The sequence below is a fragment of the Notolepis coatsorum genome (assembly GCF_963971535.1).
Source record: "Notolepis coatsorum genome assembly, chromosome: 7".
In the NCBI taxonomy this organism is placed as follows: Eukaryota; Metazoa; Chordata; class Actinopteri; order Aulopiformes; family Paralepididae; genus Notolepis; species Notolepis coatsorum.
In genome coordinates, this window is record NC_140171.1 from 6,929,193 (window position 1) to 6,956,611 (window position 27,419).

The 27,419-nt window shown below is 42.1% G+C and overlaps 1 protein-coding gene across 2 annotated transcripts; it reads left to right on the forward strand.

Annotated features, from left to right (window-relative positions):
• Window positions 1-973: 973 nt before the first annotated feature.
• On the forward strand, window positions 974-25,451 carry akap8l (A kinase (PRKA) anchor protein 8-like). Of its 2 annotated transcripts, none has more exons than XM_084319527.1 (13): window positions 974-1,107; window positions 3,720-3,785; window positions 4,282-4,519; window positions 8,341-8,938; window positions 11,288-11,402; window positions 14,944-14,993; window positions 15,186-15,216; window positions 16,002-16,134; window positions 17,356-17,497; window positions 22,601-22,706; window positions 22,943-23,073; window positions 24,024-24,119; window positions 24,449-25,451. In XM_084319527.1, the coding sequence occupies exons 1-13, from the start codon at window positions 1,086-1,088 to the stop codon at window positions 25,073-25,075; spliced, it is 2,355 nt and encodes a 784-aa protein (XP_084175653.1). In that variant the 5' UTR covers window positions 974-1,085; the 3' UTR covers window positions 25,076-25,451. The 2 variants fall into 2 exon arrangements, with proteins under 2 accessions (XP_084175653.1, XP_084175654.1); XM_084319528.1 differs by having other exon boundaries at window positions 16,002-16,107.
• The last annotated feature ends 1,968 nt before the right edge of the window (window positions 25,452-27,419 follow it).

Here is a 27,419-nt window from a genome sequence, read left to right on the forward strand (position 1 = left end):
GTCTGGTGGGCCAGATTATGCATGACCAGCCTGTGATCTAAAAACTCCTGCCTGTGGCTGAATAATGAAGCCCAAAGTGCACGTCACGCGCAAGAGCATATTACCTACTAATGCGGCATAAGTTAGTTATAAGTTATGCCGTGCTCAATATTAAAACTCACTGCTCATCCACCCAACGTAAACAGAGCGTTAATATAGAGAGATGAAAACAATACAATACGTTATTTCGATTGATATGAATAGCTAGTTACGTTAATATAGAGAGATGAAAACAATACGTTATTTATATTGATGTGACGTCGGACTGAAGGACTTGGGCTGTGGAACTGAAAGCTAGGCGCGATTGTTAGGAGTAACGCGATCGTTAATATAGAGAGATGAAAACAATACGTTATTTATATTGATCGGACTGAAGGACTTGGGCTGTGGAACTGAAAGCTAGGCGCGATTCTTAGGAGTAACGCGATTGGGCGCTGAGAGAAACGTCAGTGGCCAATCAGATCACGCAAACCGAACGCGGAAGGACAAGTGGCTTAGGGAAAGTATTCACGCGGTCTGGTCGCTACCAACGAGGACACTTTGCCTGCAGCAGCTTTGACTCTCGCTTGACTTGTATTAATAAAACACGTGTTTTATGTTTATGTTAAAGCAAATATTTATTTAAATGGCATATTCCACCACTGGGAGATAGTCTAGTGGCGAAATACAAAAAATAATTGTTGGCTGTACAGTATGTCTCCATTATTGTCTTCCCTTTTTTTGTGTAATAGGTTGCTGTTTTGTGATGTCTTTTTGTGTATTATTGATATTGTTGTATTGTGATGTGTCCTGTTCCATGTAAAAAAAAGTTTAAATAAAAAAAGATTTGATCACAAAAAATAAATAAAGAATTGTTGGATTCCGGTGGAGCTTCCTGTTGTCCTTTGACCCGGAAGTGAACCCGCCATCAACCGTTACCGGTGCTTTTTGTATTCTAGTTCCAGCGAAGAGGTCGCTTCTTCTAACCAGAGCCTTCTAACTAACTAGTGTTATTAACCAAACCACCACAACAACTCTACCTAACTACACCCCGTACCAGCAACACCATGGACCGAGGCTACAGCTCTGGCAAGTACAAACTTATAAAAGAAGTAAACTTTACTATAATTATTATCTTTCATAGAGGGCCACGTTAGATTATTTGCGTAACGCAAACAAAAGGTATAACGTCGCTAGCTAGCTAGCTAACGTTACTTAGCCGGCAAAACTACATTAATTGCGTCGTGCTGTTAGTTAGCCGTGCAACGTAGCGTTTACTAACTAACTAACTGGGATATAACAGCTTTGTTCAGAATTAGCCTACGGTAGGCTAGCTTTAACCAGCTAACGGTAGGCTAGCTTTAACCAGCTAACGGTAGGCTAGCTTTAACCAGCTAACGGTTAGCTCGCCGGTCATTAATAATAACCAGACCGACACGACGAAACGAGATGTTTGTAATATCTGCCCTCGAGTATGGCTGCCTGTAACCATTGGTAAGTTATTAATAACCACGTTAAAAATAAAATGCATAATTTTTCTGTGTAGTGGCAACTGTAGGTAAAACACTGTGTGTGGACCCGACAGGAAGTGGCTCATGGACAGAATAGAGGAATCGTTTTAATGGGTTTCCATTCCAATCAGTTTTTAGTTATTGTGGGGTATAAGATTTTAGCTATATAGGTTAGTCTTCTAATGTTTTAAATTTATGTGTTTTTGTTGTGGCCTAACAGCCCTGGGACCATGACGGAAATAAGGGGTTTACTCATGTTATCCTTTGGATCCTTGTGTGTTTTTAATCCATCAATAAAATAAAATCAAACTACTGTATACAGTGTCACTGAAAACCGAGAGGGACCTGCCTCCTGGATGCACTTAATCTATTATTCCAATTGTCTCCAAAAACTCACCACAACTACAGTCAAAAGCCTCCTTTCCCACAAATGACTTTTGTATTGATTGACAATTGTATTAACAGATTGCAGAATGGGTAGTACAATACAGTACAACTCAATACACACAGTATAAAAAAAAATCCAGTTCTATTGTCCATTTAGCATGTATAACCAGTTATTATATAATTAATTAGAATGTTAGAATTCATTTTAGAATGATGATCAGTGTGACTGTACTCCTGAAGATGTATAGTTTTGATTGATTGAAAGTTGTGTTAACAGATTGCAGAATGGGTACAGTTAAGTACAGCTCAATACTAGGGATGGGTACTTCACATTTGAACCGGTACCTGTGAATCGATACCGGTACCCAACGGTACCTTTTTTCGGTACTTTAGTCTCAAGAAATTTAATTTACCTACCTCAGTCGTAAAAAAAAAATCCAAACTTCAAATAACTACAATTTCGACAGTTTTCGGCTTGTCATTGCTCCGACTGCTTTGATGTTGAATCAAGTCAAATACTAGGTAAGCATATATTGTGCGTGTGAACGTTGACATGAAAAGATTTTTTTTTTTTTTTTTTTTTCTCTCTCTCTCTCGGTTTCTCACTTGATTTGATACTCGGTAGTACCGACGTGTTTCGGTTCGGTACCTCAAAAGTACCGAATTCGGTACCCATCCCTACTCAATACACACAATTGTTAACACATCCACTGTCAAAAACGGCGTACGACGGGTTTGATGTTCATGCGAATTCCGCCAAGCCACGGCGTACAACGTTATTGAGATCGCATTTCATTTTTCCGCCATGGTATTCATAATTCCGCCAGCCTCTGCTGAGACAGTGGGACTCTGCACAACCGTGCAACGCTTCAATACCGCCGCCTGGTGGATGATCAGGCGAGTTACACCCGGAAATGGATCTCTGGTGATCTCGGTGCATCTGGGAAATCCGTCCGGCAGTCACATAATGTTGCGGGACTCTAGACACAGGATCGCTGCCATAACTCAATAATCGATATGATTTTGGGCGTTTATTGCGCCATACAAACCGGAAATGGATCTAGTCGATCGCCATCAAATAAGTGGGATCTTTTTCCTCCAGTCTCATCCGCGAACGCCGAACGGTAAGAGGACAGTAACGTTACTTTCAGCTTGATTGTTTATTCTTTTCAATGCAAACCGCTCTGATCAATATATCACCCATACTACATAAAGGCTTATAAAGCATTTACTTACGATCATGGAATTATAAACACCCCCCCCCCCCTTTCATCCGCGCATGATGAGTCATAACGTTTAGGATCGTATTCAGTTGGATTTTTTAATATAGCGTGTATCGCGAATAAACTGCAATCGATCATCTATATTATGCGTTTAGGCCTATAACTAGCGTTCTAGGAATTACTGCAGAAAGCGATAAAAACATATTTATATTCTAGACTGTATTTTCGTATGAATCTATGAATGAAAAAGTATGACGTTCCTACATCCTAAACGATAGATAATCGATGTTGAATGGGCCATAGTAATGTCAATTTAGCAATACAATTTAAAAAGTTATAGCCCTGCAAAGAAGGTGAACATCTCCATAGGCTTAGACTGGTGGCAGTGAGGCTACATTGATGGATAGAAGCGTGGCAGTTAATGTGTTAAGGTGATGCAGACCAGAGAAAGAATTTCGTCTTGTTTACAACAGGGTCCCCCATTTTCAATTAATCATAACATGTATGCTTTAGCTACGTTAGTTAGGTAGCTAACTTTTATCTGTTACACACAGCTTACACCTCATTGTCTTCCTTGCAGGATACTCAAGCTGGGGAGGCGGAGGTGGTGGAGGAGGAGGATCAGGGAGCAGAGGTGAGACTAGAGGTGAGAATGGACCGAATATAATAATTTATCATTACTATTATTCAAGGCCAGGTGGATACTTGAGATGGTTTCCTTCTGTAACATCAGTGTCATCATTTTCCAACGTGAACATCTCTTCAGCTGCAGATTATCCCAACTTGTTAAACTTGTAATGTTATAGCTAGGCAGGCTGCACTAGTTGGCTGACGCTAGTTTGAATGTAGGTCATTGTAGTGGACTGCTACCTGCTGTTTGCTCAATCTACAGACAACAGTGCTCTGTTACTTAGAGTAAAACAGGGTGGCCTGATGTCGCCACTGCTCTTCAACTTAGCGATGGATGCACCATGCTCATCCATGAGCTAGAAACGAGAGGAAGCGGCTATAGATGGGAAGATTGCAGGCTCACCATCTTTGCCTTTGCGGATGACTTAGTATTGTTGAGCGACTCCTGGCAGGGTATGATACAATTGCAATGGTGCTATTGCTTTGCTGCTGTTCTGTCTTTTCTCTACTAGGCTCTGGCAGTTATGATCTGTATGGAGGAGGTGGAGGGGGAGGCTATAAGGACTCCATGTCGGGGCTGGGAGGCTACGGAGGCGGGTATGGAGGTGGTGGAGGAGGACAGATGAAGAGCCGGCTCTCTCCACTGTCCACTGGCACAAATGCAGACGCAGTCATTGCCAAGATCAACCAACGCCTGGACATGCTCACACAGATGGAGGGAGGGATGAAAACAGGAGGTCGAAGTGACAGGTAATTAACATACTGACGGCTAGTCTAACATCTATTAAAAACTCATGATTAACCGGCATGTTAGACATGCTTTATTCTTTCTATTAACTTAGTAGCCGTCTACACACGCATACAAACACCCAACGTGGCCAGTGGACCATACAGTTTTCCATGTCAATTTTGTTCATTTTACACCATCAGTGTCTGGTCCCCTAAACCTTCTCTGATTCGTTCCGGTAAGGGTGTGGATTTCCTGGAGGCATTTTGAGCTCTACAAGCCTTTGACCTTTGAAAGTATAGGTTGGTAGAGGTAGGGGTGGGCGATATGACAGTCTTGGATAGTCAAAGATTGCAACTTCATTATATGTCTTAACCTCTTAAGCCCGACAGGTCTGGTACAGGACTCAAAATGACATCACGCCATAAATCAATCTCTCCAGACTGTATGACATAATGTTGCGTTTTTTTCCTTCAAATGTAGCCAAGAGTAAATACCTTAATCTTGTCAAAACAGCAGCCATAGTGGATATTTTCATCAATACGTTTGTCTAAAGTGTTAGTAGTGAGATTTTAGTTTATGGAATGTCTTCATAATTTAGCGAATATCCGCCATTTTGTATTAGCGTCTCATCGCCGTTTGTAGTCATATGACGAGAGGGCATTCAGAGCTCTCAATGAGCGTTGACATTTTGAAAAACTACATTTCCTAGCCAATTCCAGATTCCTTCAAGCAAATGACTTCTGTATGAATTTATTTTATTTCTCGGAATATTGGCATACCGTAATTCCTCTAATAGTAACCCCGGCTTGTATTTGTTTCAACTGTAGCGGGTACCAGGCTTGTATTAGGAGGAGGCCTGTATAAGAGGGAGGCCTATATTTCAAATTTTCAACGGATCATAATGAATAAATCAACATTTTTGTGTCAGTTTGAACCCAGTAAAATGTACTGGGTTCATTTATTGAAAACAAGTACTGTATGAAATAGTAAACAGTGCAATTACAGGTGGTCACTGGTCATTTCAACGTTTTCAAAGTGAAATCAAGTAACTAGCTCAGTATGCAGCTCAGTATATTAGTAACCCGGCTTGTATTAGGAGGCCGGCTTATAATTGCTTAGCTCAAGAGCGCACCCGGCCATTAATAGAGACCCGGCTTGTATTTGAGACCCGGTTACTATTAGAGGAATTACGGTAGATTGGAGCGCAGTTAGTGTGTCTACCTTCTGTGAATGTTTAGCAACAATCCGCGTTGCAATCCGATCCAAAATGGCGGAGCCATATCCATTATAAGAATGGAGCTGTACATGCAGTAGATTTCATTCACGGTTCTTGCTGCACGCCTGAGCCCTATTCCCCGTACCTGGTTCAACTAAGTCGATCAAAAGTTCCATTAGCCAGATTCAATTAACCTGATGAATAAATCCAGGCTTTCCCTGTTCCTCGAAGGCGGTTTCACTCTGGTTACCGGTAATTCGAACCAGACTTGATACTCAGGATAATTGCTTGTGGCCGCCTCACCTGAAAAGACAGCAGGTGTCGATCGCAGAAATCCTGATTTTCTAACGGCATTGTTTGATTGATTGAAAACTTTATAACAGATTGCAGAATGGGTACAATACAGTACGGCTCGATAGCCTCGCCGACCAGTTAAATGCATATCTATAGGCTAATTTTAAGTCCCTCATTACCCCAATCAATCAGATTATATTTCTTTAAATGTGCGTGCTGGCAGTAGGCTTAATCGAATGAATAATCGAATGAGATCTTGCTAGCGAAAATAAGTAGTTAAAATTTTTCAGAATAAGTAGATAAAAACAAGCCCAAAGAGTATCTAATTGATACGAATTAATAGATACTTATGAGGATATCTGTACTGTATGCGCTCGGCTTAGGTATCATGTACTATATAAATACATGGTTACGTTTTCAAGGCGCGACCCCCGAAATATCGTTTTCAGAGAGGCTTGGAGGGAGGCTATACAGTTTCACTATTAATCAGTTTTTTTAATCTGTTTCGGACATCATCCATACATGTATTGAATTGATTAACCTTTGGTTTATTATACCAGTGTCACCTCATGTTTATCATCAGATAATAGTGCTTGAACAGATAAATGCATTTTCTCAAATTCATTAATCAAAACGTCAAAGGCTCATTCAATTTCTCAACTCACGTCCACGTCATCAAATCCGTCAAACAGCACATCTCCTCAGACATTTTAATCCCAGTTACAATATCACAATAACGTGTGAGTGACAGTGATACAATTCAACAATCCACCGATTCAGATTCCTCGTAATTCATATCCACAATCCATGCATAAAGACGCTCCGTTAAGCAAATACATCCACAGCGAGAACATGAAACGAATCAGAGCCAAACGCCCAATAGGTTTCATTCATTAAACACTTAAACTAGGCCAACAATTGTGCGCAAATAATTATTGTGCGTTCTGTTTCAAATGAGAGAAGCAGTAACGCCGGTGTAACGTTGGTAGCCTACACCGTTCAGCCACTCTGGAGATGCAAACGGCGAGGATCTTCATCAAATCCTGGCGTGGATCAAATGTGTCGCAAGAAATCCTGGCGTGGATCAATTTCTCATTGGAATAGGTCAAGTTTTATCAACTGTAGGCCAATACATTTTGAATTACCCTGCATTGAAAATGTTGGTCTTGAAATGGCAACTGCTACAAGACATGATTTTTTATAATGATAATAATAAACTCCGCCTGAGCCACTCACGGCATCAGTATCGAGGCGTCTGCAGCCCAGAATCATTGCAATATCCACGAGACCTAGCGGTGTGTACCACTCTAATGCCTTTGAGACAAAGTAGGTTCGTCCTGGTCTGAGGTGTCGTTATATGACCAAAGAAACATTAAACGGATGACTTCTGACCCTGGGGGGGCGGGGGGCGGTTCTATAATGAGTCTGTGATGAAGCCAGAATCTGCATGTCTGTGAGCCTCCAAGGCCAGTCTCTTTGTAACATATCCACCTCCCATATATAACCAGTCTCTTTGTATTATTACGTAATGCTCTTGTCAACATTGTACCATATCCACCTCCCATATACAGCCAGACTCGTTATATTATTACATAATGCTCTGTCAACATTCCCTGTTCGTTTTCCTTTCGCCTGCTTTTTAAAAAAATGTGCACCTACGTTTAGTTTCTTTCTCATCCTTCATGGTCCTCAGTTGCATGAGGGAGGTGAGGGTTTACAATGGCAATACATTGTCAAGCTGAACTTAAACATTATTGTTGAAGGCTCTTTCCTGTAGGTATGCAGAGGAATCCACTCCCCTACCCCTGAGAAGAAGCTGCAGTTAAAAACGCTCCTCGTCCTACATATTGAAGTCTGATCCAAGACACTGCCCAAGATAACCTCATGGATCAGTCTTAAGATATCACTCATTCGGACAATGCTCTTGTCTATTTCTCTGTGTGATAGATGTACTCAACAGCTCTCTCCAGTCCCCTCTCTGTCACCACCCCTTCAGTCGGTCTCCTACCTGGAGAGTAAAATAAATTAAGTTTCCCCTGATCGGCTGGCTACCTGCCACCCATTGACCTCCAGCAGAGGGATGGGGGTGGGTTGAGTTGTGGGGGGGAACCTAAATCATGCCAAATGCCCACATCCAGACCTTAATCTTGTTTTGGATTGTGAAATAATTACGATCTTACCTATGTGGCTCATCATGGGAGTGAAAGAAAATGAAGGAGGAGAAACCATGAAGGAGAAGCAGGAGGAGGAGAAATCCACACCTGACCTCCCTCCCTCCCTCACTCTCTGCTCTTCTCTGCCACCCCTTCCCTTACTCCCTCCCTTCCACAGGTTTGAGCAGTACGAGTCATTCGACTCGCGCCCTTCCTCTCTTACCTCTTCCCGCGATCTCTACAGATCTGGCGGAAGCGGTAGCTATGGTTACGGCGATGGCCGGGGGGACAACGTGCTGGTGGGTCAGCGAGGAGGCTCAGGCTTCGGGGCGGGAGTTGGGCTGGGGGGAGGGGGAGTAGGCTTCGACAGCCCCTCATCCTTCGGAGTCGCTAAAATGCGACAGAATACGAGGGATTCCTTCGGCAGTGGCCAAGGAGGAGGCTCCAGAGGTGGAAACTGGGCCGGAGCAAGCCAACGCTCCCCTAGAAGGGGTGGAAATGCCGGTGGTCGAGGAGCTGGAGGAGGGGTTGGAAACCGCAGGTCCGACCCCACTCCCTTGAGGGGAGCAGGTGGTAGCGGTGGCCGCTCCCACCATGGCCACTCTCCAGGAGGTGGCAGGGGCAAGCTCCCATCCCTCCTGTCCAACCGCATGTACCCCGAGAGCGGGGGTTTCCATCAGGGTTCCGCCCAAGGGCCACATGACTTCCCTGGGAGAAACTTTGGAGGGGGCCCAAGGGCCGGCCGCCAGCGAGGCCAGAAGAGACCCCTCAACCGAGTAAGTACCTCCAGCCAGATGAGTCCGTCCCCAACACTGGGCACAGAGACACCTCTTTTACCCCTTCAGCCAACTAGCACAACAACCATACATGCTAATATGCCACTCAACTCATCCCTTATAATCTCTACCACTGCCCCCTCCTCTCTGTCAATGGCCAGCCCTTGTTGATGGTGGTCAGAATTGCTTTTTGAGCTAAACTGCCCTCTTAAGTGCCCGGTGACCCCACCTCCTCTGTCCAATACCCATCTGGCGCAGTTTGCCACCGAGTTCCCTTTTTTGGATTTTATTTGGATTTTGTTTTCTTCTGCCCCAGCTCTGGTCATCCCTGGGATACGTTTAATGCTAGTGATACAGTGTTTCCCCTAGGTTGACTGCTTTGGGAGAGGGAATTAGGGGGCTGGTACTTTTATTAAATAAATAATGGGCCTATTGAACGGATATAAAGTGCTCCATTGCAAATACATCAATTGTCTAACTTCTAAAATCAGCAACTGAAAATTACAACTTCAATACATATTCAATAACAAGCTGAGTACTATTTTCTGGAGGAAACACTTGTATCTTGCCTTTTTGAGTTTGTTTGTGTCCTGTCCATTGATATTTGTGCGGTTACTTGAGAGAAGTTGGGGCATCAGTGCAGGCAGGACTTGTTTTTAATGCAGTCATGGCTTGATAAATGTTGCACTTACTCTCAATGTTAGATTCCTGACTTGAAAATGGTAAAATATCGCCACCATTACTGTAATGTTACAATCATTACCAATACTACTGTACTGTAATCACTACTCTGAGTAAACCCTACACAACACTGACCTTGCCACTGCTGCTCTGCCTGTAACATTACTGTTCTCTCTTAGCTCATAAAACCACTGTACACAGGGCACCAAAACGAACAAAATGTTAAGATATATACCTGCTCTTAAGAGTTCCCTCTTCCATAAAATGGTACTCAACCCATTATTGAATGTGTATTTTATGTTTAAATTTTCCCTATATTTCCACACTTCCCTCCTATCTGAATCGGTGCCTGTCTCTCCTATGCTCTCCTATGGGGGGAAACATTGTATAAGAAGGGGATGCCTATGGGAGAAGATTGTTGGCATATAAAGGGCTTCTGGTTTGGATTTAAATTCATAACTATCTAAAATGTATAGGATTTCACCCCCAATTTTATATCTATTATTAAAGTTGGGATATGCATGTATTTACATGTCGGATGAAGGGTTTTCTCTTAATTATATTACTGTTAAATTGTGATTGTGATCAAATTGACTTATTTCAGCTACATTTATTGGCCCCTGTGTGCTGCTTTCTTTTATCCTACCTTTTTGGTTTTTGATGCATCCCAGAAGAGACTCTTCTACCCATCTGTCGGAAGGGATTTGTCACGGCTAATCAAGCCCTGGAACCTCAACGTTTTACTAAAAGACATGCAGCAAATTAGTGGGGCTACTGTCTGAAATGGCTCTGTCATCACAACCAATTTCGCGGCAATTTATCCATGAGAAAATCCTACATGTTAAAGCATTTTCGTTTTATAATACTCTGGTTTATTAGACCACACGCCTGAAAATGCATGAAATCAGAATTAAGACTTAATGATTTGTGTTGTTTGTGTATGTTTATGTAGTTGTTTAGTTACCTGGGTGAATGTAAGTGAAACATTTGTGTTTGGGGTGAATTGCCTGAAGATTGCATGTTTGCTTTTTCATACATTGAAACATCACAAGCTTTTACTATGTAGGCCTCTTGGTCTTCATTTCCATTTCTTGAAGTTGCATGTGACTAGGCTTACAATCTGTAGGCTCTGGTCTTAAAGGGAAAACTCCAACATTTTGGGAAATTAGCTTATTTGGCATCTACCCTGGAGTTGGACAAGAAGATACCTTTTTCTTCTCTGTGCATGCAGTAGGAGTAGGAAGATGCGCACCGTTGGCCTAGCTTAGCGTCAGTCACTGGAAGTGGGTTCCTCCATTAGCCTAGTTCCCAACGTCTTCCTACTCCTACTGCATGCACAGAGAAGAAAAAGGTATGTATCTTCTTGTCTAACTCCAGGGTAGATGGCAAATAAGCTAATTTCCCAAAATGTCGGAGTGTTCCTTTAAGGCAGCGGTTGAATTAATTGATGTCATAATATCTTACAACATTTTTCTTTGTCTACTGGAAGAGCAAGAAGCTGGTGGGTTGTTTTTCACTGGACATGGATTCAGCTTTAGTCCGAGATCTCGTCGTGAGATGGGTCTGGAACTAAGTTCTTATTCATGTCTATGAAATCAGCCTTCATTCTTGGGTCAGTGTCACACTGTGTTTGTATTGAAGGGGATTTGACTGTGCGTTGCCCTGTAGCCAGTGAAACCCCAGCGAGATGGCCAGAAGAAGAGGAAGCAGACACTGACCGCCGCTGACGAACCAGAGTCCAAGATTAACAAGACCGAGACGGCTGGGACAGAAGCTACCAAAGGTATATATCAAGAAGCAAGTATGCTGCCAGCTTCTCACTGTTGTATTTCCACTTGGCCCTATTTATGTCTTCGACCCCAGTCAGTTTGGCATGAGAAACTAGTTTCCCTGTGTTTCTTTCCCCGTACAAATATCCGTCTTGCTGGGAGAATGAGGAAGCTAAGCAGTTTTGTGCATATATAGAACAATAAATCTATCTTTTTCAGTGTTCAATAACCAGAAAATAATAAAATGGCTTATATATGTGTGAATGGACATTCACTGGTCAAGTCAGATTTATTTGTATTGTAGCCCAAAATCACTTTACATGTCTCGATGGGTTTCACAGGCCCACAAAGCCCCCACAACACCCCCTGGCTTAACCCCTAAAGAAGATAAGGGGAAAACTCCCACAGGAAGAAAACCTTAATAGGAAGAAAAGGACAAAAAACGTAGATGGGCAATTTAATTCTAGGATAACCAGATGTGTGGGCAACAATTTTTAAATGAAATATAATAAGGGAGTAATAATATTGATGATAAATAATACACACTAATACAATTGGCAGTATTAGAGGGTGGGAGAAGCTGGCGGGGTGGGTCCGGGTCGTTGTAAACAGCGACTCCTACCGTTCGGTCAGGGCGCCTGCTAAGCGCGGATAGGATCTAAGGGCGGTAGTGTGATCCTTCCACACGTTACACGCTCTCAGTGAGAGTCCGCGCTGCCAGGTGAAAAGAAGCGGTTGATTGGCTAGACGTGTGTCGGAGGAAGCACGTGATAGCCTCCACTCTCCCAGACCGACTGTGGGGGGTAAGTGCGCAGCGACCAGGAAGGGGATTGGGAATTGGCTTAACGACTAACATTGGGATGGGAGAATATCGGAGGAAAAAGGAGGGGGGAAAATATCAAAAAAGTAAAAAAAGCATAACTGGTTAGCAGAGGCAACAGGGCATAACGACATCCATAGAGATGCCATCAACAAATGTCCCAAGTTACCACCCAGGGTGATCATCATGGGGCATCACAACGAACACACAACTTCATGAGACTGTAAAGGACGGGCATAGACAAAGTCCATGGAGATAGTATCGTTAATAGGGGTGTAACGATGCAACCTCACAATGATTAATTTCTATTACAATTCTTCAGGAAACGATTCAATGCATCATGAAATCTCTTCATTTGACCACGATTCGATTAATTTTCAGTTAATTCCCCAAAAGAAAATGAATAAACAAATGTGACTGGGGGAACTGATTCACTTTATTGACTATAGGTCAATAAAAACAATACACAAAAAAAAGTTGTGATGGGGCATCACAACAAACACACAATTTCATGAGACGTAAAGGACGGGTATAGACAAAGTCCATAGAGATAGTATCGTTAATGTCTGGCTGTTTGCCACCCAGGGTGGTCCTAGGAAACGCAACGAACGTATGACTCGGGAGACGGCGTAGGACAGGTGGGCAAGGCAAAGCACAGGCCAGGCACATGGAAGTCAAGTCAAGAGTTTTATTTGTCACGGCATACAAGTATACAATGTAATGCGGGTGGTCTTGCCCGCAACGATGTGCAATACAGTAGTAACAACATATAATAGAATCCAATAAAACAACATTATGCAATAAACAAGTAACATAGTAGGGCATATCGGTATTTGTACATAAGTTATTTACAGAGCATGGAGGACATGCTGGGTCCTTTGGTAGTGCAATACACTGTTAGCTACGGATGAGGCACTGGATCTTTATGTACATGCTATATTATACAATCTCAGGTTATACTATACTATTTTTAAAGTGACCTTTCCTTAGTGGCCATAAGTGTGGGCGTGTGCAGCATGAGTGTGCTTGCTCATGTTAAAGTGGCTGCTAGTGTGCGAGTGTGTCTGTTGTGTGTGTGTGTGTGTTCATGTGTGCTTGTGTATGGAGAGTTCAGTGTTCAAGGCTCTGATGGCCTGGGGGAAGAAGCTGAGCCGAAGTCTCTCTGTCCTAGTAGCTGGGGTTCGCAGGCTCAGCAGCATGAACAGGCTGTTGTTGGGGTGGTGTGGGTCTTTCATTATTCTGCAGGCTCTGGATTTGCACCTCTTGTTGTATAGAACCTGCAGGGGTGGTAGTGCAATACCCGTGGTACGCTCGGCTGAGCGCACCACTTTCTGTAGGGCCTTCTTGTCCTGTGCCGTGCTGTTTCCATACCAGGCAGTGATGTTAATGTAAATGTAAATGTTTCCAGTCAAGATGCTCTCTACAGCTCCGGAGTAGAAGGACTGCGCTGCTTCGCCTTTTTTACGACTGAGTCTATGTGTGTTGTCCATGTCAGATCCTCTGAGATGTGGACCCCCAGGTACTTAAAGCATGGAACAGAGACGGCTGGGGCACAAGGCAGAGAAGGACACTACTACTCATGCATTACATTAAATAAATTGATCCCATCTTCCTGGTTTCGATGCTGAAAGCGAATCGGAGTGATGATGACTGTGCATTCTCACGTTTAGCTTTCGGCATTGAGACCCATAAAGTGGGTTCAGTTTACTCTGGCACATGGACGATAGCATTTGCCACTTTCACCTGTTCTTGGACCTTTACGCTGTGGTCGTAGGGCTGGGCGATAAAACGACAATGGTAATTATCGCGATATATTTTAATCGATATCGATCGATAATAAAAAAAATTATATATATTTTTAACCTGCAACAGGGCAGTTTAAAAACCAGAGACAGTGGACAGACTTGTCTTTCTTGCCTGCAACTTAAAGTAATTGCTTTGCTTGTCCAAATGACAATACTGACCAAATTGAGATTTATTTTTCTCTTGTCCATTTATTTTGTTTGCTTTCTAGTTTAAAATACAGTTTGAAACCGTCTGTACACAGTAGGCTATGTGTGCTAGCAGAGCTAGTCACCAGTCACGGTGCACATGTACTTATAACAATATCGATAATTATTAGGGATGGGTACCTTTCACATTTGAACCGGTACCGGTACCTGTGAATCGATACCGGTACCCAACGGTACCTTTTTTCGGTACTTTAAAAAAAAATAAAAAAAAATATTTTTTATTAATCTTTTTTTTTTTTACTTTTTTTTTTTTACTTTTTTACTTTTTTCTTTTCATGTCACTTTTTTACTTTTTTCTTTTCATGTCAACGTTCACACGCACAATATATGCTTACCTAGGATTTGACTTGAAAAAAGTAAAAAAAGAAAAAAAATTAATAAAAAACTTTTTTTTAATTTTTTTCTTCGGTTTCTCACTTGATTCGATACTCGGTAGTACCGACGTGTTTCGGTTCGGTACCTCAAAAGTACCGAATTCGGTACCCATCCCTAATAATTATCGAGTGATATGATAACATTATCTTATCGTGATATCATTTTTGGCCATATCGCCCAGCCCTAGTACAGTGGTCGGGACTTTTCTTCTGTTAAAATCTTGTTGCTCTATGAGTGTCCCATTCATTTTTCTCCTATAATAATCCTACGACACGTACCCACACAAAGAACACAAACTTGATACACTATTATGCTGGTGGAGGATGTGAACCTGTTCTCTCTCAACAGAGCCAGCAGAGGAGAATGGAGAAGCCAAGAATGGAAAGACTCCTGCTACTGTGAGTGTTGGTTTGTTTCTGGTAAACCCACTGCATGTTTACCCTTAAATTCAACATTTCTGAATATTGCAAGATACTGAACCAGAATGTATTAAAATGTCTAAGACTGTACAGTTTATTTTGAAAACCCATCTTTCTGATTGCCTCTGTCAACAAAATTGTATCTTTGGTAAATGTTTTCCCCCCCTATAGGCAACCACGCCTGCAGCAGAGGGAGATAAAGGTATGCTTCCCTGCTATTGATCCTTATTATGTTTGGATGTTCCTGTATGCTATTTTAAATTGAAAGTAAAGATAATAAAATGTTGAGCCAGTTTCAGGACACACAGAATTTCTAATAATCCAGACTTGATAGATTTTGGGTAAATGAATGTCTAAATCACACATTTCCTTATTGGATCCATTTCATCTGGTGTTTGTGGTCAGAACCATGCAGTTTTGTACAAATATGTGACCATGGAGATTTGGTCACAAAGCTAATTTTGTTGAAAGGTCATCTATTCAAGAATCAAGAGGTTTATTTGTCACATACATACCAGGGCATACAGTGAAATGCGGGTGATCATTCCTGCATCGATTGTGCAATAATACTAATAATAAAATAGACATGGGGAAAAAAACAGGTAAGACACAAGATGTGCATGATAAAAATAGACATGCTGCTAAGTTCCTGAGAAACTGGTTCCTATGTACGCTACTATACAATATACAATTTTAACAATCTATTCATTATGGACCCTACAAACAACTTGCCACAACTTTTATTGCCACCCTTGGTCTATATGGGGACAAATGTCACATCTGAACACTGATGCTGAATTGTGTAATGAAAATGTCATTGTATTCCACAGGCAATATGAGGAAGTCGAGGAATATAAAAAAATGCATCACTTCAAGCATATTTTTTTTTATTTTTTCTTTTTTGGAACTTGTATCACGTATGCATTCTTTGGAATCGTGAAATTTGGGAACTTAGTTCTATTTTCTCCTCTCCCCTGACCTCCACAGCTCTGTCCGTGCAGGAGATGAATAAGAAGGGTCCGGGCAAGCAGAGCTTCACCCAGGGCCAAGAAAAGAACCCCAAAATGAGGAAGAGGAGGGGATTCCTGGAAAGGTCCGGGGGGCGTGGCGTGGCAAACAAGCAAGAAATATAAACATTTAAGATAACCTACACATTAACACATTGACTGCCAGCCATTGTACTCATCAAAGTACTAGGGCTGACCCCTATTAATCGATTAGTCGACTAATCGGTCGAAAGGGGCCGTAGTCGACTGGCCAACCTCTTAGTCGAATATTATAATTTTTTTTTTTTATATCTTTCTTTCAAAAGAAAAGAGGCATAGAAGCGTGGCTAATGCTAATGGCACGCATACCAGAGGCCAACTGCCTACGAAAACAGGCACAGAGGCACTGAAAGAGGATTTCACCCATCTAATGAACACACTATACTAGACAAATATCAAGATGTATCCATCAGTGGACCAATTGCATGCTTTTGCAGAGAACAAGAAGCCTTCAGTCGACTCCTTCAGACATTAAGCACCCCCACAGCCCAAATGGAATGATAAAATAAAAAATAAAAATTATACTTTTTTTTTAAGTCGACCAATAGTCGACTAACGGCAAATTTTGGCCAATCCTAGTCGACCATCCAAATCCTTAGTCGGGGACAGCCCTACAAAGTACCCAGTCTTGTGCAGTGCTATTCCCAAACCAGGAGGTGATGTTACCAGTCAGAATGCTCTATTGTGCATGACTAGAAGTTCTCTTGAGGATCTTCTGACTCACTTTGAACAACAATAAATAAACATCATACAACATAGTTGCAGTTAGTTGCTTGTTCACCAACAATCTCAACATTTGTATTCTAGACATTTTCAACAAGTCAAAGGAAGACAAATATTAGCTAGCTTAACTAGCGTTAGCTCAAAAGCACAGAACCGGATGACCCAAGTTGTTCTGCTAGCGATAACAACAATAATACTTACGGTTGGGGGGGAATTGGCATAACGACTAAAATTGGGATGGGAGGAAAATACAGAAAAAATAGGAGACAAAGTGGATAAAAAAAATAAATTAAAAAGAGCGAAGTCTAAAACACAGAAGCTATTGAAAGACGTTTATTTTGTGGCAGTGTTACAGCATTTTCAGTGGTTTCGTTTGGACGCACATATTTCTTGACTGTTTCGTGTTTACAGAGAACTTTTTTTAAATGAAAACGATAAAGATCGGTTCCGTGTGGATGTGGCCTTACAGTACACCTTTAAATGACTTCACTTTCACTTTGTCTCAACATCCTGCTTTACTGACTGTGGCTGTGAGAATAAGGTTCTGATCTTTATTTTGATATTGTGCGCAGGGTGACGTTTGCCTGCTCTTTGTGCAAGTTCCGTTCATTCTACAAGGAGGACATGGTCACTCACCTTGACAGCCGCTTCCACAAGGATCACATCAAGTTCCTGTCCAGTCAGCTGTCCAAGCCCACCACAGACTTCCTACAGGTCAGAACACACACACAGGAACTAGGGTAGGGGAGGGGGGGGGGTCCAAATCCTTCCAGAAGACCTCAAAGACTATTTTCGGATGGCAAAAAATATCAGATGGCATGACCCCCTGAAAATGACTCTGAAAACCGTCCTGGTTGACAATGCATGTAGACCAGCGGTTCTCAAACTACGGGTCGTGACACATTGGCAAAAAAAATATCCAATCGAGTTTTCCACCTGGCAGCTGTGTATTTGCCATGTCTCGCCCCTTCATCAACGGAGGCCGACACAGTATTCCAATACACATCTCACTACATCCTGCGCATGTATAATCGCAGGAGGGGGCCGGGGGTGTGCTCTCTCTTTTGTGTTTAACCTGGACTCGCAACGCAATGGATGGGTTTGTTGTCGGAAGCGGTGCCGGTTGGTCGCAATGAAATGGGCTCTGCACATACCGGTAACCATATTCATTAATTTCATTGATAACATAGTGCTGCGATTTAATTTTCGAATAAATATGCATGATCAAGTTCAACAACATGTGCTTTTATTTTGATATTCCTTATTTCCATGTTGAAATTACGCGATACATTAAGGCAGAGGTTACACCTTTCGTATCATCTTCGTATTGTTTTCTTATGCGTATCGCCGTGACGTCGTGCGCCTGAGTCACACTTTCGTTTTTGTCAGCCGAGCACACTGATGTAGTACACTGCCAAAGCAGTAGGTGGCAGTAGGTGGCAAACATGAAGGCAATTTCAACCAATCAGAACGAATGTGCCAATACACTTCCTGGTGGAAGCTCCAGCAAAGAAAATGTCAATAAGGCAGGCGCCTATGCCGCGCCACCATCTTGCTTGCTCACTCAATGCAGCAATTCTTTTTTCAGCAAAGCCTAATAAAAGTGCAATAAACAAAACGGATACATTCACTGTGTGTTCTGCCTGTCATTTGTTGATGAAACAAAACTAACATCAACACAAGTGACCACCAAGAGCGGATAGTTTAGTCTAAAAAACGATCGGTAGCATTGTTAGCTGCATGCTAACGTCAATGGAGTATGCCATTATAACAATATAGCATTGTGGCTAGAAGCTAACGTTAGCTCACGCTACTTAGCCAGCATGAAACTGATGATATCGCGAGCTATCAGTAGTTAGATAACATTAGAGACAACGCTGTGTGTATTAAACAAAGGTGAATAGATGACTGGGCCATTTTGTTTAATGCTTGTTAAGTTGAAAGAGGAACTCTGAGCTAACAGGGTCTGAATCCTGATAGCTCACGTTAGCCAGCTGCTCATGCAATCGGTAATGCTAGCAGAATGAATGGATGTAAACTTTATTTAACATATTGCATATGGGTACAATACAATACGGCTCAATACAAACAATTGTTAAGGGAATGCAGACTGTTGTAGCTTGGACTGGGGTCCTTATAACAATAACTTGACAACACATGGTAGCTGAAGCTATTTGGGACACGGAGCTCTGTCCCAAACACACACCCACACACACACTCTGTTGTCACCGGAAAGGCACGCAGATGGTATCTACTGCGCATGGGCGTTTTCGCAACAACTGCTCCGTGCTGACTACACGCTGTTGTCGACTCGTTTTTTTTGCGTATCTCCAAACGCAAACACAATTTTGCGTTTCAGCCGTATCCACAAAAAAACGCCAAAAAACGCATTTCTGTGTAGATAGGACATGAAACGTCGTCAAAAACGTATAAAAAAACGCCAGGAATACACTAGTCTAACCATAGCCTAAGTGTGGGGTCGCCAAAAAAAATCCTAAATCAAATGGGGTTGTGGTTTGAGAACCCCTGATGTAGACCATACACTCATATTGGCCCTATCTTGTTTCACGGTTCTGTGATTAACCTACAGGGCACAATAGGTATAGTGAGGTCAAAAAAAAAAAATATCTTCACTCAACATTGCAGCTACTCTTGAGTACTTGCATCATCACACATTTGTTTATTTGTTTATTATATGGATCCCTATTAGTCTACACCCATGGGTGAAAGACTATTCTTCCTGGGGTCCGAACACATAACTTACAACAGTACATTACATTACAGTAATAAAAACATAGTTTTTCTTTTTTAAGTACATTCTCAATATATAAAAAACACGCAAAGGCTCTAGCCACAAATACAATACTAACTAACTAAACTAACAATACTAATAAATCAGTAACTCAACTATTTCATTATTCATAACAGCATTTTTCAACTTTTTCTTAAAAGTAAATTTGTTACTGATCATCATTATCTTCACAGGTATACAATTCCAGTTTGCAGCAGCTCTATACATTACGGTTCTCTTAACACTTTCAGTGCCAGCAGGGGGCGCACGATTTAGTGCTTGAGTGCCACCACCCACTTCAATGATAGCGTTAAACGCCTAATCTATGTGTAACTGCAGCGGTGATGTCATAATAGAACCGGTTAGAACAGGCTAGAATGCTCTGGAACATTGATGTCATAATAGATCGCCCATAGTGTATAAATAGGGAGACCCTATAAGGTTCGTCCCTTCACTTCTCCACCATCTTCAGACAAGCCACATCGACACCAGAGCTCCATAACTGTCCTCTCATATTGCATGCAGTCAACAAGGTACGTTTGGGGCCGTAATTGCGCTTGTAGTTAAGTTCATTGGGTTAACAACCACCCTTGCAACGACCGATAAATTGTATGTATGTTATGGTTTGATCCGTGATTGATTGTATTTCATGTATGTTTTCACAGTTTTACGGTTCGGAATAAAGATGTTCTCTTCGAACGGAAATAAAGCCAATCAGTAAAGATCAAAGACAAGTTGCGTCATCATTGCAAGAGATGCAGTTACAGTAAAACTTGTATGCACCACGATGACCGTGCAATTCTAGACCATCGTACATCCACAACCTTCCGGAACATTCTAGAACATCGAACATCCACAACCTTCCGGAACATTCTAGAACATCGAACATCCTGGCATTTACATCAAGATGTCTGATTTTAAATTATGGCTATGTGTCTAATCTGCCCGTCGCTTATCAATGACTCGTTTTCCAGTCAACATTGTCGAAGCGGATTGTTTTTTTATCGGTTCATTTTCGTTTTATAGCATTTTGAAAAGCCCTTGTTTTCAAGGAAAATAAAAAGATTCCATGATAAAAGACGTTTACTGGAATATTCTAGAATACACAAACGTTGTCATTTTTCGGCCTATTTATGAATCGTTTTCAAATAAACGCTAGATTATCGATAGTATATGTGTACGTATGCACGCTGGGGCCGTGAGCTGAAAATCGATTATCTGAGTTCCTCAGCGATTGCGCACGCACACACACACACACATAGGGGACACGTTGATATCTCAGCGAATACAACTCTGATTATCCCAAGACTGGTAAAATAGATTCCTTACCTCAGATCAGATGTTCTCCAAAAAGATCATTCCAATTCCTGATCGCCATTCCGAAAATCGATCACTACTGTCTACTATCGATTGGCTACTGTGAATATATATTCCAGGCTGATTCCTGTCCCGCGATGACTTCCATGTTTAGCAGACAGCTTGCGCCGCCTCTACATATCGACTGATCCCAGGTCAGTCTAAGCGACTGACGTGCAGTTACTCAGGGATAGACCATAGGGGGCGCTTTTTTTTCATTCTGAGCTGCTGGAGGAGCTGCTGTACCAACGGGAGACTCGGTTGATGAAATATGAATTCAGATCGCTAATAAAAAATGTAAACGCTAATAAACGTCGTGGGCAGTCAGGCATTGGGCTGATAAAACGAGAAATGACGTCCCTGGCACTGAAAGTGTTAAGTTAATTTGTTCTTGGTAGAGTAAAATGAAGACCCACAGCGTGTCTGGTGACATAGCCATGTCTAGTATTGGTGGGTTGTAGTTCTGACCACAAAGACTTAGGTTTACCAGTTTTATAAATATTAAACCTTAATGTTACAAGGCTGCATGCCGGCCTCTGATCCACTCTAAGCCAAGACAGCGGCATGCATTCCCTCAACACTGATCCTCATAGAGCAGCGGAGGGCGAGACGTGCCGCTCTGTTCTGAGCAAGCTAATGTTTCTTCAGATCCCGCTTTGAAGCGATTGACCAAATTGTTGGGCAGTAGTCCAAGTGGGATAGGACATGGGCTGCAACGATTAGTCTAAAAAATCGTCGACAAGGAATTGTTGCGTCGATTAGTCATTAAAAAAAAATTTAAATACGTTTTTTTTTTTTTTTTTTTTTGCACTACCTATCTTTGTGAAAGTGGTTTCTCAGCTCTGGTCCAGCCAGCTGAAGACTTCTTAGCTTAACATAACAGGCCGACAGTAAGTTTGGGGGAACTAATGGGATAACTGTGGATGTTGTTTGGTCCTGACAAGAGTCAAAGCAACTCTGAGGGTCATGCTCAATGTCCAATCTCGATGACTAATCGAAAAAATAATCGACAGATTAGTCGACTACCAAAATAGTCATTAGTTGCAGCCCTAGATAGGACTAAAGCTTGTAACATTAGTTTAACTGTCTTCTCACTCAATAGATGAGCACACCTTCTGATCATTGAAATACTCCTACTCATTTAGCCAATATGTTATTAATGTCCCTTGACCAAGCACGCTTTTCATCAATAATCACGCCCAACAACTTGGCCTCTCTAACCTGCTCAATAGCAGCACCATTCAACACAATATTTAGTTCCTGATCCGTTCTTAATTTATTTCTAGAGGCCAGCATGATGGTCTTTATTTTTGAAACATTTAACATTAACTTGTTTTCAGTAATCCAATTAGAAACCATCAACTCTTCCTGGAGCAACGTATTAACCAAGTTATCTTTATCTGCAGAGACATACATTGTTTTGTCATCCGCATAAATTGCAGCTATAATTGCAAATATATTATTTTGGTCATGGTGATGAGGGCTCTTTTGGTTCCATTGAGCCCATTGTCATTCAGAGAGGTGGAAGGTCAAGGGACTCCTTTGAAAATGGCCATGCCAATTCCTCACCTCAATATTTATGTAAATTGCTTCTTCAGATTTAGAAGTGATCCATGGACCCGTTCATACAAAAACGTGTCTTTGAAGAGTGTTGTGATTGTGTTCTGTAGGAGTACCTGAACAACAAGTATAAGAAAACTGACGTGAGGACTAGTACGTTGGAGAACTACAGTGCTGCCATCTGCCAAGTCTACAAGGAACAGGACCTTACCAGAGGTAGAACCAGCCTCCACCCTGTGTATGAGGGGTGTTGTTTATCATCTCCTGTTTTACATTTATTTTTATTCTGATGCATGTTTTTTCTCTATTCTATGATACATTCTATATATCTTTGTGATATATGCTTTATTATGTTCTATCTGTGTATGTTATCTTGTGTATATGTATGTTGATGTCACTATGAACTTGACTCGTCTGCCTTTAATATTCCTCTGTCTGGTCCCTGTCTGCAGAGCTGGGTATGGAACACTTCATAAAGAAGGTGGAGGCTGCCCACTGCGCAGCATGTGACCTCTTCATCCCCATGCAGCACCACCTGATTCAGAAACACATCAAATCACCTGACCACAACTACAACCGCAAGGTGGAGCAGCTTAATGCTTTGTGTCTGTGACGCTGTGTGCTTGTTCAACTATGGCAAAGTGTCATGCGTGTGAGCCGCCACTAGGGACAGAGTGGCTAATTGAATGAGTGATGAATGAGCTTGACGGTGAGTTAGTAACATTGCTGATTCGAGGTGCTTCACATGTAACGAGGACAGTTTCATAGATGCAAAGCATTCTTTAACTTATTTTACACAAAGTGCCAGAGTGAGTGAGTGAATGACTGCATGAGTGAGTTGGTGACATCGTCTGTGTTTCAGATCTAAAAACAGTATTGTATACCAAATAACCCTAACCATATTCAAGCAAGTGGTGTAAGGAGTACTACTAAATGCTGGGTAATTTAGGCCTTGTTCAGACTGCCAGCCAAAATCTGTTTTTTGGCATATACAGATTGTATCCGGGTTGATTTTTAGAAAGTCTGGATAGCAAAAAAAACACGTGAAATGCGATTTCTTGCTATCGGATCCAAACCACATTTGGATGTGGTCTGAAATGCGATTTCAAATCTGATGATGCAGCTCAGTCTGGACACTAGCTGCTCAAATCAGATTTCAACAACAGTCCTGAAATAAGTAAGTAAATAAATAAGTCTCGCTGGCACTCGTTTAATTTCTCATGCTTCCATGTTGGTTAGCCGTGTCACCATCGCCAAGTATGTAGGTACAGACTCCTACGTTATCACCACAGCAACCCATGCAGTTGGTGAATCTGATCACATGCAAACGGGGACGACAGTGGCTCAGGACGTCTGGTAATCGGAAGGTTCCCAGTTCGATTCCCGGGCAGCATGTCGAAGTGTCCTTGAGCAAGACACTTAAACAAATCAGATTTGCCTGAAGTCTGAACAAAGCCTTAGTATAGGTTACAATGCTCCTCTTTCTATTTCTAAATACCTTTATATGATTTTGTCTTTCCTTTATAATTCAAGGGTATGATGGAACAGTCCAAGAGGGGCAGCTTGTCGGTTGCTCGCAGCATCCTTAACCACAAAATCATTGGCCTGAAGCTGGAAAGTTACGTCAAGGTACGTACATTCAAATGCATGTATGATGGGAGTTTAAATGCTTCCAATTCTTACACATTAAGAAGGAGATGTAATGCAAAATCGGTCATCAGTCATTTGAGCAGTTTAGCTTGAAAAACGAGAGTGCATCTGTAGCCATCTTCCGCTGCAGTATGCTGTGCAACAGTCAAACTAGGTTGTCGCTTGCTTTTCTTTTTGAATCATTGTGCTTCAAGTTAAAGTGGATAAAATACATTTGAATGCCACTTAGACCTGGTGTTGTTAACGTGGTACAACCAATCACATCCAGAATAAGAGATTCTGCTTTCAACTCTGAATCCTTGTCACAGGGTGAGAACCCATTCACCAGTAACCAAGACGACCAGGATCCAGAGGACTCCATGGTGATGGAGGTGTCAGAGTTGGAGTTGACCAATGACGACGAGAAGGAGGCGGAGCCCACAGAGGAGAAAGCGGAGCCCGAGGGAGAAACCGAGCATGAGGCCGTTGCAGCAGTCGGGACGGAAGAGGAGGAAAAGATGGAGGAAGAGCAAGGAGTTGAAGGAGAGGAGGAGGAGGGACTTGAGGGAGTTGAGGTGGAGGAGGAACATGAGAAGCAGGAGGGAGTACACGAGGAGGAAGAACAGGGAGGACACAAGGAGGAAGAACAGGGAGGACACAAGGAGGAAGAAGAACAGGGAGGACACGAGGAGGAAAAAGAACAGGGAGGACACGAGGAGGAAAAAGAACAGGGAGGACATGAGGAGGAAAAAGAACAGGGAGGACATGAGGAGGAAAAAGAACAGGGAGGACATGAGGAGGAAAAAGAACAGGGAGGACATGAGGAGGAAAAAGAACAGGGAGGACATGAGGAAGAGGAACAAGGAGGAGATAAGGAAGAGGAACAAGGAGGAGATAAGGTAGCTCAGGAACAGGAGGAGGCAGCTCAGGGGGAGGAGGCAGCTCAGGAGAAGTAGGGAAATCATGAAGGAGGGGTTTGAGGTTGCGGATGAGTTTAAGCGGACTAATTTGGGTGCCATTACAATGCATTTCTTTTTTATGTAAACATTCTAGTTCCACCCTTTTAATGTCCCAACTCCCAGCATTCCATTGTTTATTATTATTGTATATGGTAGGCCCATTTTTTTATTGGGATAATTTCTGTATGTCTATTATAACATGTTATTATACTCTACTTCTTGCTGAAGAAACCTTTTTGGACATACTGTATTGAAGCTAAGGAAGACGTTACAGGAAGATACGGGTCGTTCCTGTGTCTCCTGTGCAAAATGTGCATTTACAGCATTAAAAGTTGTCAGTTCACCCAAAATAATAAAAACACAAAAAAATGTTTCCCCCCTTACCCAGAGTGCTATCTATCCATCTAGATCGGTTCGGTGTGATTCGCCTAGTTTTGGAGATATCTGCCGTCACTCTAATACAATGGAGCTGAATGGCACTCAGTTTGTTGCGCTCTAATTACACAAAAAAAAATCTCTTTCCAGAAATCACTACCCGGTTACTCAAGATAATTCACAGATCTGGTTGTGAGCAGTTTCATGTAGGAACTATTTTGTATGGTACATCCACCATACATTATTATTGCACATCTCTAGGTAATATTTTTATTAAGGGTTTAAAGTACAGGTACAGTACAGATACTGTTATCACTGGTATTTTTTTTATCCACTTTTTCTTCTGTTTTTCTCCCATCCCAATTTAGTCGTTATGCCAATTCCCCCCTCCCCTTCCTGGTCGTTGCTCGCATGTGCCCCCCACTGGTCGTTCTAGGGAGCCCTGCAGTCTATCGGATGCTTCCTCCGAGACATAGGAGACAGCCAGCAGCATCTTTTCACCTGCCAGCGCGGACTCTCATTGGTGAGGTGTAACGTGTGGGAGGTCACACTACCCTCACCATCTCCCTCCCTCGCTGTGCAGGCGCCCTGACCGACCTGTAGGAGTCGCTGATTACAACGACCAGAATACCACCCCACCGGCTTCCCTCCCGCTGACACTGCCTTGACGGCCGGCCAAACCGGAGGCAACGCTGACAGCCGGATTCGATCACCCTGTTATCACTGGTATTTGATATCGTGCTGATGCCAGGCTAAAACGGGTATCAGTATTTCCCCAATACTAAAACCTGATCCTGAGAGTATAACATGTGAAGTGTAACATGTCTGAATCAATATATCATTACATAAAATATTATTTATATATGTATGCATGTTGGATGTCTCTATAATTAAGAAAATGGATTAGGTTATGCAGCGACTCCAAACTAATGGTCTAATAAGTATACTGTTGGAAATGACCCGTACATGTGATGGAGGAGTGCACTGCACATTTAATGCACAGTGCATTGTTGCAATTCAACAGAATTATATTTTAACCAAAACATTCTACCAGACCTAGTGTTGTGTGTACCCCCCCCCCCCCCAAGAGAAACTAAGTTATCAATTATAAACTAAGATTTTTTTTTTTATTGAAATTGGGCAAACGCCTAACTTTCCCATGGAAGACTCCTGTGACCAGTAAGTACATCTAACTTTTCCTAACCATTTTGTGACCGCAGCATTTGCTACGCTACAGTATGTGTGCAAATATATCGTGAGTCTGCCTAAAGCCAAGACTTGACAGTGCGAGCATTTCACTTGCATTTGCGGCTATAATAGCGAGTTATTCAGGAGCACATGTGACGGTTCGATGACCTAAACTAACGTTGGCTGCTAATTTCAACCAAGCCGGTCCCAAAACAGTTACAACTAATCCTGGAGCTGCTCAGTGGAGCGGTTTCTTTTTCCTACAGTGAGTGAGGGAGGGGAGGGGCCGAAACCTCTCTCTCTCACTCATATGAATTAGGCTAACAATATTGAACCTATTTGATTCAAAACGAAGTTATTGATTTATGTATATATATTATAATCCATTACTTTTCCTGATATTTTAGGTTTTTGTCGGGGTATCGTTTTAGAATCTGCATCATGATACTTTGGCTGCTATCGGTATCTAAAGTAAACATTTTTATAAAAAAAGAATCACAGACATTGATTCCACTTGCACTGTAGTGATGTGCAATTTGCAAACAATTGGTTAAAAAGAACGGAACCTTTCTAAGTTTGACGAGTAGATTCCATTCGCCAACATTAATGAATCTAACTGCAACCGATGACATTGTTCTTTTCTACTGAGAGCAGAACACTTTCTGAGAGGCGGAGAGTGAGCGAGAGGAGGAGCAGTTCATTGAGTCGGGCACTAGGGGAACAGAGTGGCCGTCCTTTCATTCCCTTCTGTGAAATGTTTTGGTTCTTTGTCTTCAAT

Excerpts from the sequence above, each read along its gene's own strand:
- akap8l (XM_084319527.1), top strand. The coding sequence starts at position 1,086 with ATGGACCGAGGCTACAGCTCTG. Across the intron at positions 1,108-3,719 it reads GGACCGAGGCTACAGCTCTG|GATACTCAAGCTGGGGAGGC; the intron begins GCAAGTACAAAC and ends TCTTCCTTGCAG. Across the intron at positions 11,403-14,943 it reads TGGGACAGAAGCTACCAAAG|AGCCAGCAGAGGAGAATGGA; the intron begins GTATATATCAAG and ends CTCTCTCAACAG.